The sequence below is a fragment of the Tachyglossus aculeatus genome, chromosome 12 (assembly GCF_015852505.1).
Source record: "Tachyglossus aculeatus isolate mTacAcu1 chromosome 12, mTacAcu1.pri, whole genome shotgun sequence".
NCBI classification, from domain to species: Eukaryota; Metazoa; Chordata; class Mammalia; order Monotremata; family Tachyglossidae; genus Tachyglossus; species Tachyglossus aculeatus.
In genome coordinates this window covers 16,253,352-16,267,411 of record NC_052077.1, presented here as the reverse complement: position 1 = coordinate 16,267,411, position 14,060 = coordinate 16,253,352, and the positions used below count along the sequence as shown (strand labels likewise).

The 14,060-nt window shown below is 41.1% G+C and overlaps 1 protein-coding gene across 2 annotated transcripts in view; it reads left to right on the top strand.

The window, feature by feature from the left end:
- The window catches only part of INPP4B (inositol polyphosphate-4-phosphatase type II B), a 514,133-nt gene that overhangs the window by 324,847 nt on the left and 175,226 nt on the right, over positions 1–14,060 (top strand). For both annotated transcript variants that reach the window (XM_038755090.1, XM_038755091.1), the window contains one exon: positions 695–774. In XM_038755090.1, coding sequence (XP_038611018.1) covers positions 695–774 — 80 coding nt within the window. The remainder of the gene's footprint in view (positions 1–694; positions 775–14,060) is intronic.

Here is a 14,060-nt window from a genome sequence, read left to right as displayed (position 1 = left end):
AAAACAGTGAAAAAAACCTAATATTATTGGATAGATATCCCATAGTACTGTAGGTCAAAACAACCATTTGCAAAAATGTAATTGGATGAATATTATTCCTTTTATTTGTGTTGGAATGAAATTGGTTCACACTAGTATAGAAATAACAAGGAAAATAGGTGTTTAAAAGTATTGCTAGAAACTGGGGGAAAGTAAGCTTTTCTATTAACTTGCACTCAGTCCCACATAAAAGTAGCTCCAACCAACAAATATGTTTGTATGTGGAATACAAAGTCCCTGCTGCCACAGCTTGAAGAATTATAATAGCAAGAAGTTCAGCCTTGGTAAACAATGAAAATTAAACAGTTTTTTATTAATACCAAAATTTATCAGAAGAGGAAAGGAACTGTCCTAAATGAAAAGTTCCCAAGGCAATAAATACATTGCTCAGCCTGCTATTTTTCAGGATGTCAGTCTGTTTATTTCTAATGAAAATGATGCATTTCTGTCAAAAGAAAAAATGAATCTAACAAATTATTGATAATCATGCCGCTGATCTATGGAAGTATTCGGCAAAGGAATATATCGAATCCACGGTCTCCCGATTTCATTTTTCTCCCAAACTGTCAAAATTTATTTACAGGATTGAAGCTGAAAGGAAAACAATTAGGAACTTGGAAATTAATGAAGATCATTCTTTCTCTTTCATTTCTAGCGAAGCTTCCTGGGCTGTGCTTGTTTTAAAGTAGGAGAGCTGGTGAAGTCAAAGGAGCAAAAACTGACCCTTAGTCTGAGGTAGGTTTCTGTGAAAAGTCAATCTTTTAAAACGATTAACCGGAAACTTTTACTGATATCTGTTCATATTGGGAATTTGCAGCATTCCTGCAGATGTATGTGATGTCACCCTCAAGAGCCTCTTTCCCCTCCACTCTCCCAGTTAAACACATATTATTTGTCACACCATCCATGAATTGGGTTAGCCAAGGTTTCTAGCCCTTTAATGTGATCTTCTGCAAAGAAGTTGGAAGAATTTGTGAGTGAAACTGTGAAACACTTCTAAGATTATTTTCAGAAGGAAATTGAAATGTTATCTGTGCTCATTATAAGAATTTTTCTTTGCTTTTTATTATCTAAATGCTAAATTCTGAAACCATATTGTTTCCTGGCTTTGAGCGTGGACATATTTAAATGTGTTTATTAGAAACAACACTGCAGAGAATTATGCATACTAGGACTGCATGAGGAGAATTTCTTTATTTATCTTTTGGAGGTATTATTAAGCCCCTAAATGCTTCCAAGTCAGAACATACCTACAGTGAAAGAGAATTCAGCACTGTAGTGAATTAGGGCCCAGAAATATGCAGGTATGAATTAGAGGTAAATAGATTTGAATGCATAGATGGGTTTATACAGCTTCCAAGTTTCAAAAGCGGCTGGGCAATTTATAAGTTTAGTGTGAAGGATCTCTTGTTTTGAAGGATCTGTAAGGATTATTTGCTGAAAAGGGGAATCATGATTTTATTTCTTCACGTAGGCACTAGCAATTAACAGTTTATCTCAATCGAGTTGCAGGGGCTTAAACTAAAACCTAAACTGCTAGTAATTTTCCATGAATCTTTATTGATGCTTAGAGGCCAGGAACTGACTGTCCTTTATGATTTTCAGTTCACAAAAGCCAGAGCAGGAAAACAGGCTGTTTGTTTTCTCCGTCTGTGTTTTTTAGAGCATATTGGCAGAATGGGATTGGAGCTGCAGGTGGCTGGGTACTTCAATCAATGGTATTTATTTGAGTGCTTGCTGCCTGCACAGCACTGTACTAAGCACTTGGATGAATATAATACAATAAAGTTGATACACATGTTCCCTACCTGTGATGGCTTATAGTCTACAGCAGAAACCAGATGTCTAAATGGGTTATGGATGTGTTCATAAATGCTGTGGGGTTGAGACTGGGTGAATATTAAGTGCTTAAAGGGTACTGATCTTAGATGGGGAAGGCCACTTGAATGAGATGGGATTTTTAATAAGTCTTTGAAGGTGAGGAGAGTGGTGATCTGTAGTACATGAACTGGGAAAGAATTCTAGTTCCAGAAGGAAGTCATGGGCCCTTGAGATAGACAGGATTGATATATAATGACTAGGTTGGCATTGGAAGAGTGATGTTTGCGGACTGGGTTTTAGTAAGAAATCAGCAAGGTAAGGTAGGAGGTGGTTAACTGGTTGATTGCATTGAAGCTTATGGTAATGAGTTTCTGTTGGATAAGGAGTTGGTTGGGCAACCATTGGAGGTTTCTGAGGAGTTTAGAGATGTGAACTGAATGTTTCTTTAGAAAACACCTGTAGACTGTAAACTCATGTGGGCAGGGAATGTGTCTATTGTTGCATTGCACTCTCCCAAGCACTTAGTACAATGCTCTGCGCACAGTAAGTGCTCGATAAATACGACTGAATGAAAAGCAATCTGAGAAGCAGTGTGAAGTTTGTACTAGAGTGAGGAGAGAGAGGAGGCAGGGAGGTCAGCAAGACAGATGATGCAGCAGTCAAAACAGGATATGATAAATGGTTGGACCAGCATAGTAGCAGTTTGGATGGAGAAGAAAGGGCAGATTTTAGTGATACTGTGGGAGATAGAATTTTGTGACAGTTTGAATATGTGGGATGAATGAGAGAGATGAATCAAGGATAAGACCAAGGTTATGGGCTTGTGAGACAGGGAGAATGGTAGTGCTATCTACAGATAGGAAAGTCAAGGGGAGGACTGGGTTTGGATGGGAAGGTGAAAGGTTCTCTTTTGGTATTGAGATGGGAGAGAAAGGAGGCAGGGAGGTTAGCAAGGAGGCTGATGCTATAGACACAGTGGGAAATAAATGTTTGTACCAGCAAGGTAGCAGTTTGGATGGAATAATCTCAGCTGTCCCAGAGCATTGATGAAGTGTCGGATATGGCCTCAGGAAAGTGTGCACTCAACATGAGAAGGATCAATATAACTGATCCAACTCAGAGTTAGTAAAATGCCAGAGGGCTTTCCAGAGGAAGCCTCTCCTTTTGGCCTCTCTGCTGCTCAATAAGAATACTAATATCGTCCCATCAATGGCGTGTTTTTACAGTTTCTATGAACACAAACTGAGAAAGCACCAAGGCAATGGAAAGAATTAGTGAAGAGCTGTAGCACCTGGGAAACCTTCCTACTTGGGCCATTGTTTCAAGTCTCGGATAGATGCAAGGTCGAAGTGAACTTCAGGTGTATATTCATATAAACGGTAAAAATCAATAATCAGTTCAACAGAAAAGAAATTTGCCTCCAGGCAAACTATTTTTCAAAAAGCAATTCTTAATTTTGAATGATCACTATATTTCATTTCCACATCTTAATTCTGTTAGTTTTTCCTCTCCAAACTAAGAACTTTAGTCTTGATCATAGTCTTCAGATTACAGTTGCACATGGTATTTATTTTTAGAAGAAATGGATCTTCTCTCATTTTTTCCCCCCTCTTACTAAAAATACCTGCTTAGGGGCCTTGGGCCTCAGAGGATTTGAGCCAAAGAACATAAAGTCAGGAATTAGGGCTACAGTTTTATTTGTCTTCCTCTTTACTGTTGATTCCAGTTTTAATCTTTTTGGGTAGTCTTATCATAAGTTTGAGAACACTGGATGACAATTTTCAAACTTTCATCAAAATGTATTCCTGCTAAGCTGAAACTGTCTGTAGGTGGTGATTGAATTCAGTGGTTAAATTCTTTCTGTTAATGCTACCTTGGCAGTTTATGAAAGCTTATACAATTTTGCAAATTGACCTGCCGAGTATTGGTACATTGCCCCTCTGGGAGATTCCTTATCTGCTGATTCAAGAACTAGGGGTCCTGAATGATCTCTTTGGAATAGCATATCTTAACCCCATTGCTCTGCTATATGTGTCTCTAGCTTCTTGTGGTAGGCAGAAAATATTTTAACTTTTTAAACGGAGGGAAAAAGAGAGGAATTTGAAGAGCTTGGAAGACTATAGGCAGTGAGTTTCATTAGAAAATCATGAAATCTAAACTTCTGCTGAATTTTTATTCAGGGAGAGATAGCAGGACTCATGTTGGGAAAATGAGAACATCCCATTCTTTTTGGGCCTCTCATTAAACAGAATGTAGGAGGAAGTTCAATTTATTTTCTGAAGCAGGTTCTTCTCAGTTGCAAAGCACCTTCATTTCAGCACAAAGGCAGGGAGTTTCCTAAGAGAATTGAGATTTTTATTTTCTTCTACCTCTGAGCCCAACTTTCTGTGGAGCTCCATTAGAGGATAGGGTTTTGGTGGGAAGATAAGAAGTTCTGTTTTGGACATATTAAGTTTGAGGTGGTGGAAGAGCATCTAACCAGTGATGTCCTCAAGGCAGGAGAAAGTGGGAGAGTGCAGAGAAGGAGAGAGATCAGGGCTGGAGATGTAGATTAGGGAATCATCCACATAGATTTGGTAGTCAAAGCCATAGGAGCAAATGAGTTATCCAGGGGAGTGGGTGTAGACAGAGAATAATAGAAAGGGACTCAGAACTGAGCCTTGAGGTACTCCCACAGTTGGTGGGAGGCAGAGGAGGATCCTGCAATAGAGACTGAGAATAAGCAGCCAGAGGGATAGGAGAAACAATGTCATTGAGGCCAATTTTGGAAATATTTCCAGGAGAAGTGGGTGGTAGGGTTGAAGGCAGCTGAGAGGTCAAAGAGGATTAGGATGGGGTAGAAATAGTTGGATCTGGCAAGAAGGAGATCACTGGGGACCTTTGAGAGTGGAATTTCTATGGAGTGAAGATGTCAGAACCAAATTGGAGAAGGTCGAGGAAAGGAAGTTGAGACAGTGAGTATAACAATTCACTCAAGGTGTTTGGAGAGGAATGGGAGAAAGAAGATGGGGTGTTAACTGTAGGGAGCCATGGGGTGAAGGGAGGGTTTTGTAGGGAAAATACAGCGATCGTAGAGTGAACAGTTGAAGATGGCGGTCAGGGAAGGGAGAAAGGAGAGGGCAAGTGCTCTGATAAGTGCAAAGGAATGGGGTTAGAGGTGCAGGTGGAGGGGGTGGATTTTGAGAGGCAGGAGATCTCCTCTTGAGATACAGTTTGGAAAGATGGGAAAGTTGAAGAATGCTCCTATTCTAGACCTATGTGAATCCAGGGGAGTGGAGTGAGAAGAGGTTAAGTTGTCATTCCCTGTGGCCCAAGCTCACCTCTGAAGACCACCTCCCTGACCTCCTCCCCCTCCAGTGAACCCCTTTTCTTGGAAGGGAAGATCAAGCGTTCAAATTTATAGAGAAGAACTTGGCTCACCCATCCATACCCTGAGTCAGTAGATGCGGGAGCTCACCCACTAATGGCTCCCCTGGGAATGTGTACAGCTGACACTGAACTGCCACCCAGCAACCATTCTGCTGTAGGCTAGTTTGCCTATACTGATGCTGCTCATGGTTACCCGGTTCAGAAGAGTTTTCTTTTTGTGCTAAACAGACTCAGGACAACATAAAGAGCCAGACAATTATGAAATGAGACTTCAAGCAGGTAGAATTTGGTTACCCTTGTCTAAGGCTCTAGTTCTGCTTTAAATAACTTGGAGTACCCATTTACTCTCATATATTTTTAGACTTGCATTTCAGAGACTGCCTCCCCCAACAGCCTTACTTTCTCCTCGCAGGTTGCCTTAACTCTGTCTCCTGGATTTGAATTCATTGATATGAAACCTTGTGCATTTGCAAATGGCAAAACTCACATTTATTGTGGAGACTAAATCAGACTTATTTTGGTGACTTATGGGCCCTCCCAAGCTTCCTTAAGGTGCTGACGGGTACCTGGGGATCTGTTTTCAGGGGACATTCATTCTGAATGGGGAATTGCAATCCTGAAGGAATACTTTCAGAAAGACTGGCCACAATTGCAGTCAGCTTTGATAGTTAAACCTGGTAAATGTTCTGATTGCTACTTTCATGTCAGTGCAGGTCAGCTTACATCAGTTTTGTAACGCAAACTTCCAATTCAGTTGGAGCAGGTCCTTCAAGATTTTCTGAGCTTCCTTGCCCACATTGTCCAAGATAATATAATCAGATAGCCACGGGCATGCCATCATTTTATTAGTTCTGTAAGGGTTTACAGGCACATCGTCCTGTAATAGTGGAATGAAGGATTTATTTGCAGGAGCACAGTTAGTATTTTCATAAGTAAACCTTCAACCTCCGCCTCACCAGACCTGTAAAACTAGGAGAACCAAATATATGTGGTGATATGTGTGTGCGTGTTTGCACCTACTTTGTTGGGTAGACAGTAAAGTAGAAGATATTTAATGACTTCTGCTGTTTTGCTCTATTTTCTTTTTATATTCAACCCTTACACACACACACACACACACACACACACACACACACACACACACACACACACACTGTCTCTCTCTCTCTCTCTCTCTCTCATATGTAATGGAACATATAGCACTAAGCTGAAAGGCACACAATAATAACAATAATAATAATGATGGTATTGTTAAGCGCTTACTATGTGCCAAGCACTGTTCTAAGTGCTGGCTCTCCACCACCTTGCCCCCTCCTACCTCACCTCCCTTCTCTCCTTCCATAGCCCAGCTCACACACTCCACTCCTCTGCCGCTAACCTCCTCACTGTGCCTCATTCTCGCCTGTCCTGCTGTTGACCCCTGGCCCATGTCCTACCTCTGGTCTGGAATGCCCTCCCTCCACACATCCGCCAAACTAGCTCTCTTCCTCCCTTCAAAGCCCAACTAAGAGCTCACCTCCTCCAGGAGGCCTTCCCAGACTGAGCCCCCGCTTTTCCTCTCCTCCTCCTCCCCTCCCCATCGCCCCCACTCCCTCTGCTCTGCCCCCGTCTTCTCCCCACAGCACTTTTATATATTTGTACATCTTTATTACTCTGTTCATTTTATTTGTACATATTACTCTATTTTATTAATGATGCATATATAGCTATAATTCTATTTATTTGGAAGGTATTGACACCTCTCTGCTTGCTTTGTTCTCTGTCTCCCCCTTCTAGACTTGAGCCCATTGTTGGGTAGGGACCATCTCTATATGTTGCCGATTTGTACTTCCCAAGCGCTTAGTACAGTGCTCTGCACATAGTAAATGCTCAATAAATACAATTGAATGAATGAATGAATACAAGGTAATCAGGTTGCCCGCATGGGGCTCACACTCTTAATCCCCATTTTCCAGATGAGGTAACTGAGGCACAGAGAAGTTAAGGCACAGCTGATAAGTGGCAGAGCCGGGGTTAGAACCCACCCTCTCTGACTCCCAAGTCTGTGCTCTTTCCACTAAGCCATGCTGCTTCACATGTTGCCATCCATAGGGCAGCCTGTCTGTCCAGCATCACCAAGCCTTTGTGAATCCCTGTGCTCTTCTTCCTGGGAGATCCAGGTCATTCCAAGCTGATCCAGTGGTCCTATTGGCTTCACAAGACCAGATTGGGCCTGGGGTCCCCACAGGGATTCAGAATCACTGGTCAGAGATTTCCGAGGAAACGTGACTTGCTCCCTGGAGTACCCTAGGGAGAATTACAGACTTAATGCAGTTTCCTAGAGATTTTCTGGACTAGCTGAGATAGGTCTTCCTTTCCTAAAGGCTCTGGACAGGTGGCATTTCCATCTCAGCCCACAAACCTGTGATGGCCCGTCAAGCTTTGACAGGAGCCTGAGATTAGAGGTATCAGATTAACAGGCATCCTAGACTGTACAGTGCATTCAGGCCTGGTGATTCAACAGTATGCACCTGTGGAACACAGACTTCTAGTGGTATTTCAAAGCACAATTAGGCAGCCATGCCCTGGAGCTAGATAAATCCTAATCATGTTTACTACAATTATTAGTATGGTATTTGTTAAGTGCTTACTATATGCTCAGCACTGTAATTAGTGCCGGAGTAGAAACAAATTAATGAGGTCAGATGCATTCCCTGTCCCACATGGGGCTCACAGTATAAGTAGAAGGTAGAACAGGTATGAATCTCTATTTTAGAGGTGAGGAAACTGAGGCACAGAGAAGTTGTGACTTACCCAAGGTCACACAGCAGACCCCTGGCCCAACTGTTATTAGAACCCAGGTCCTCCCAGGCCCATTCTATTTCCATTAGGCAAAACTGCTTCTCTAAAGGGAAGATAAGGGTATTTCATTTGTCATTTAGAAAAGTGTCACATGGGAAAACTTGCTAGTTCCTTTCAAGGGTCATTTAAGATCTCCAGTTTTTTTCCCCTTTCTCTCCTCGCCCCACTTGGCCACATCCACTGGAAGGCTTTCTGAGGTACAGGGAAGGAGGCGAGAACCACTGGATAAGTACTTTCAAAAAACAAAGTTGAGAGAGTCATGGTGAATACCACTCCTAGCATATGCCAACACACCATGGGATCCCCCGGGCCATCATTAATTGATATATTAGTAAAAGGGTCTGTGACTTCATTGTTTGCTGAAGCAGGCCAGAAATATGGCAATTCAGTGTCCCCAGAGAGAACTTAAAGTTGTCTGCCAGTTTTTGATCCAGCAAAAATCAGCTCCTTTTTTTGTAAATGTTTGGGAACATGCATGATGCTCAGGGAGAATGGTGTGTGGCTTGCAACTCAGGCTCATCGTAGGGATGTTAACTTTTCATTTTGAGGAACGGGGTTTCTTTTGGAGGGTCACGTTGGGGGCATGAATTTGGGGTGGGATTAGGAACAAACTAGAATCTAAGGACGTGGTCTTCAGATGCAACGTCTCACCCGGCCATATAGTCACGCACAGGGTGAGGGAGGTAGGCGCACCCATGCAGATACTCACATTTGTCAGGAAAGTAACCCTCATCCCCCACCTTGGAGTAGACATACCTGCTCCCAGACCATATTTCCAGCTCCAACCATTCTGACATCTGAACTAGCTTGTTTTTTGGTCATTTTAAATGTGGGATTCCTAGAGGTAATCTAAAGAAAACAATCGTATTGTACAATCAGGCAGCATTCCAAAAGAGTTGAAGAAAAGCATGTTTTTCCCTAAAAACTTAATCAACATAACATTGAAACCATTACAGAGGGGGCATTGTTTTCAGTGTTTATTGGTGCAAAGTACTTGCTGGCAGAATATTTTTATAAGTGGGTAGCTCTAGAAGAGCAGCATGGTCTAATGGATAGAGCACGGGCCTCAGAGTCAGAAGGACCTGGGTTCTAATCTCACCTCTGCCACCCTGGGAAAGTCATTGAGGTTCTCAGTGCCTCAGTTACCTTATCTGCAAAATGGGGATTAAGACTCTGAACCCTATGTGGGGCAAGGACTGTGTCCAATCTGATTAGTTTATATCTACCCCTGTGCTTAGTACAGTGCCTGGCACATGGTATGTACTTGACAAATGCCATAAAAAATAGGCTGTACACATTTCCAAGAGAGAGGGGGTTTAAGAAATGGAGACCCTAAAAACACAGCCAGTAAAATATATCTATTTTATCTATGTATATGTAGATAAATTGATTCTGTTCATATATGGAGCTTTATTAATGCTTTTTAATGCTATTAGCAAAGTGCTGCTGAAAGAAACGTATCTACTGCCTTTTATTGCAAGGCACATTGAACCCTTCTATATTCTATAAAGGAGAAGGAGAGTTGCAGATGAGTCATGGGATAGGAACAATTGAAAGCAAAGTATTTTATTTTCCTTCGCAGGCAATTTCTCAATTCTTTCATTTATAATTTTCAGAGCTATGCAAATACACATTCTGCCTCTCTTTATCTTTGTGTCCCTAAACCATTTTTATGAGAATAGTTCTTGGGAACCAATTGCTACTACTGAATTAACATATCCAAAAGACTTATCTATAGTTCGTATAGCTGCATACAGGGCAAATGGAATAGAGTTTTCAGTTTTTGAAGCTTCTGAGAATCTATGGATTCCTTGCCTGCTCACCTACTTAATAATCATAATCATAATCAGTCGTATTTATTGAGCACTTACTGCGTGCAGAGCACTGTACTAAGAGCTTGGGAAGTACAAGTTGGCAACATATAGAGACGGTCCCTACCCAACAGTGGGCTCACAGTCTAGAAGGGGGAGACAAGTCTAGAAGGGGGAGACACAGATACTTGTGTATCTGAACTTAAAATATCACTCTTCTGTACATTAAAGTGATACCAAGGGGATGGTGTTGATAAAATTAAGCTATTTCTTTCCCATTCACGTGGTTTTTGAAAGCCGTTTTCAAGAATATCAATTGTTAATTTACTGTGAATTTTTTTTAAAATCAGTTCTGTAGAACTTTTCTTCTGTCTGCAACGTTTGAGCCAGTTCGTTCTACACTTGCCACGTAAACCATCTTAGCCATCCTCCCCTTATTGACTGCTCCCATATCACTAACAGCAACATTTCCCTGCAGTAAATCTGTTCAATGTCCTCACCCCACCCCTCCTCAGACAGCAGACTCCCACAAAATTAAAAAAAAAGAAGAATCTGGAGATCTTTTTTCACAAAACCACTCTAAGTTTGTTGTGCTCGGGGATTGTCTCTATTGCTGTATTGTACTTTCCCAAGCACTTAGTACAGTGCTCTGCACACAATAAGTGCTCAATAAATATGATTGAATGAATGAATGAATGAATATGTAAAATAGGAATTAAGATTGTGAACCCCATGCGGGGCAGGGACTATGTCCAACTTGACTTGCTTGCACCCACCTCCATGCTTAGTGCAATGCCTGGCACGTAGTGTTTAACAAATCACAAGTATTATTATTATTAGTCCAACTTTAATACTCTATATCCTAATCCTCCTCAACATCTTGGCTATCTCTTCTTCCAGAAACACTGAATAACCTCAGTTTATCTGACATAGATCTTTCCTTGTTCTCCTCCTACCTCCCTGTTCCTTTCTTCACAGTCTCCTTCACTGACTCCCTCTGCCTCTCAACCATTAACTGTGGGTATGCCTTAAGGTTCTAGGTCCTCACTTTGCACTTACTCTCTTGTGAAATTCATCTACTTCATAGCTTCAACTACTGCCTGTACACAGATCACTTCCAAATCTACCTTACTGTCCACACCTCTCACTTCCTCTGGAATCTCATATTCCCTCTTGGTTCCCAAACATTGCCACATGGATGTTCTGCCAGCAACTTAAGATGAAAATGTTGAAGACTGAATTCTCATCTTCCCTGTAAAATTCTCTCCAGCCCCAACTTTTCCATCTCAATTGATAACACCACCACCCTCCCAGCCTCTTAAGCTGAGGACCTTGGCATTTCCTAAAATTCTCCCTTTCAACTCTCGTATTCAGTGTGTCACACACTTGTATCGATTTTTTCATCCATAGCATTTCCTTGGCATTTCCTAAAATTCTCCCTTTCAACTCTCATATTCAGTGTGGCACGCACTTGTATTGATTTTTTTCATCCATAGCATTTCCTGTATCCACTCCTTCCTCTCCATTGAAATTGAACATCTTGTTCAGGTACTTTTCATCTGCTGGCTTGACTGTAGTATCAACCTCATCATAGACGTCCCTTACTCAGATCATATTTCACTCTGCTGCCAACATCAGTGTTCGAAAAACTCTTTCTGCTCAGGCCTACCCACTGCTCAGAAGCCTTCACTGATTACCTATTGATTTCTGCATCAAACGGAAAAACATGACCGTTGATTTTAAGACACTGCATCAAATTACTTCCCTTTACTTATCCACTCTCTTCTCCCACTACACCCCAGTTTACACTCTTTGCTCCTCTCAAGCTATCCTACTCTGTGCCTTATTCTTTACCTCTGATCCCTCGTTCAAACACTACCTTCCTCTCCCCTAGATTGTGTGCCCCATGTAGGACAGAGACTGCATTATTATTCATATTATTATTGTTATTAGTAGTAATAATAATCATAATATGGCAAAAGTGCAAACAGAGCAAGATATGCCATGCAACAAATGTGACAGCACAACAAGGGTGCAACAGCCTTTCTGTGGACACACTGTGAATCTCCTATTGACTTTTTCACCTGTTCAAGTCCTCAGAGCATTTTTAATTTATACTGCCTTTTTTGTCCTCACAAATGGTGTGCTTTTGCATGTTGTGACAGTAACGTTATTACCTATTTCCTGAATTTTATGGCCCAATATCTTCAGCCTTAAAGCTATAGAATTGTACATTGTTATCTTTACAATTCTGTTTTCTTGCTAAAGAAAACAAAAAAAAAAAACATTGGGTGGAGGTCGTGAGGATGAAGATGGAAAGCAAAGGTTTTATAACTGGTAACAGCACAATTTATAACAAATTCAAAAGCAGTAAAGCTTGCAAACCTAGTCACTAAGAAGTTACTCAGTGTGATGGTACAAGCCTCATTGTGCAATTCGAAGCTCGGTAAATTTCCTCCTGTGTAGGTGTGAAATGCATTGTAATGTAATATTACATTTTTACAGTGTAGAGCTTTGAACTTTTAATGCCCACTCATTTTGAGGTATCTGCAACCCCCAATCAATTTCAATTCTGTAAATTGCTTAAGAAAACTTAGTATCACCTTACTGTTGTAAATGAGCTTTGAGACTAAATAGTTTAAATTTTGAATAATGCTAATAGCTTCAATTTTAACTGCATTTAGTACTGACTAGAAAATGGAATTTCATTCTGCCCTGAGAGCAGCCCTCAGGACTGAAAAATGAATACTGCAAATCAAAATTCTTCAGGAAGTAAGAGAAGGAGTAGAATTTTGAAGCTCTGATTGTGATCCTCCTTCATTTAGGGCTTATTCTGTAAATGGGAAGGAAGCATTAACTCTTCAGTGCCATTTGGAGTGTCACTTACTGACCTGGAAGAGATAATTTTCTAGAAAAACTCCTGTGATTTGATTCACCAAAGATTTAATATATTTTTTTTCTTCTATTCACTAATCATGAAGATCCCTCATTTGGTTCAGTGTGTAGCCGCAATCAGCAAGGCCTATTAATTGGTAGACATTATAAAGAAAAGCATAGGAAATAAAACAAAAGGCTTGGTTTGTCATTCAATCATTCATTTATTCAGTCGTATTTATTGAGCACTTACTGTGTGCAGAGCACTATACTAAGCTCTTGGGAAGTACAAGCTGGCAACATATAGAGACGGTCCCTACCCAACAATGGGCTCACAGTTTAGAAGGACTGTCACTATATTAATCAATAGAATCTCCCCACCTAGAATACCATGTGTTGTTCTTAGACATAAAAGAGTAGGAGAAGGTATAAGTATGGACAGGGCAACCTAAATGAAATGGTGAGGTGAGACGGCTTCCATATTAGAACCCGAAGCGTGCGTCCAGGATATGCAAGTTATCAATTAATCAGTGTGATTATTTGTGAGCTTACTGTGTGCAGAGCTCTATACTAAGTGCTTGGAAGAGTACAGTAAAACAAAGATCTTAACGTCTAGAGGGGGAGACAGAAATTAAAAATATTAAGTGCCATGGGGCTGAGGGTGGGGTGAATATCAATTGTTTAAAAGGTACAGATCCACGCACATTGGTGATAGAGAAGGGAAAGGGAGTAGGGGAAGTGAGGACTTAGAGAAGGCCTCTTGGAGAAGATGCAATTTTGTCACTTTAAAGGTAGGGAGAGTGGTAGTCGGTGGTATATGAAGAGGGAGGGAGGACATGGTCAAAGGTTTAGTTGCAGATGAGATCAAGGTTGGCATTAAAAGTGTAGAGTTGGGTTATAGAAGGAAATCAGTGAGGTAAGGTATACGGGGCAAACTGATTGAGTACTCTAAAGCTGATGGTAAAGAGTTTCTGTTTGATGAGGAGGTAGGTGATCGACCATAGGAGGTTCTTGAGGAAGGGGAGACTTGGACTGAACGTTTTTTAGAAAAATGACCTGGGCAGCAATGTGAATTAAGGACTGGAGGGGGCAAGGAGGTCAGTGAGGAGGCTGATGCAGCGGTCAAGGCAGGATGTGATAAGTGCTTTGATCAGTGCAGTAGCAGCTTAGATGGCAAGGAAAGGGCTTTTTGCAACAGTCTAAAAATAGCAATAACACTCTAAAATAAAATATGAATTTGTATGATTTATTGTGCCTATTTTCTCTGGGATGAGGCAACACAAACATATCTAATTTCATGTCATG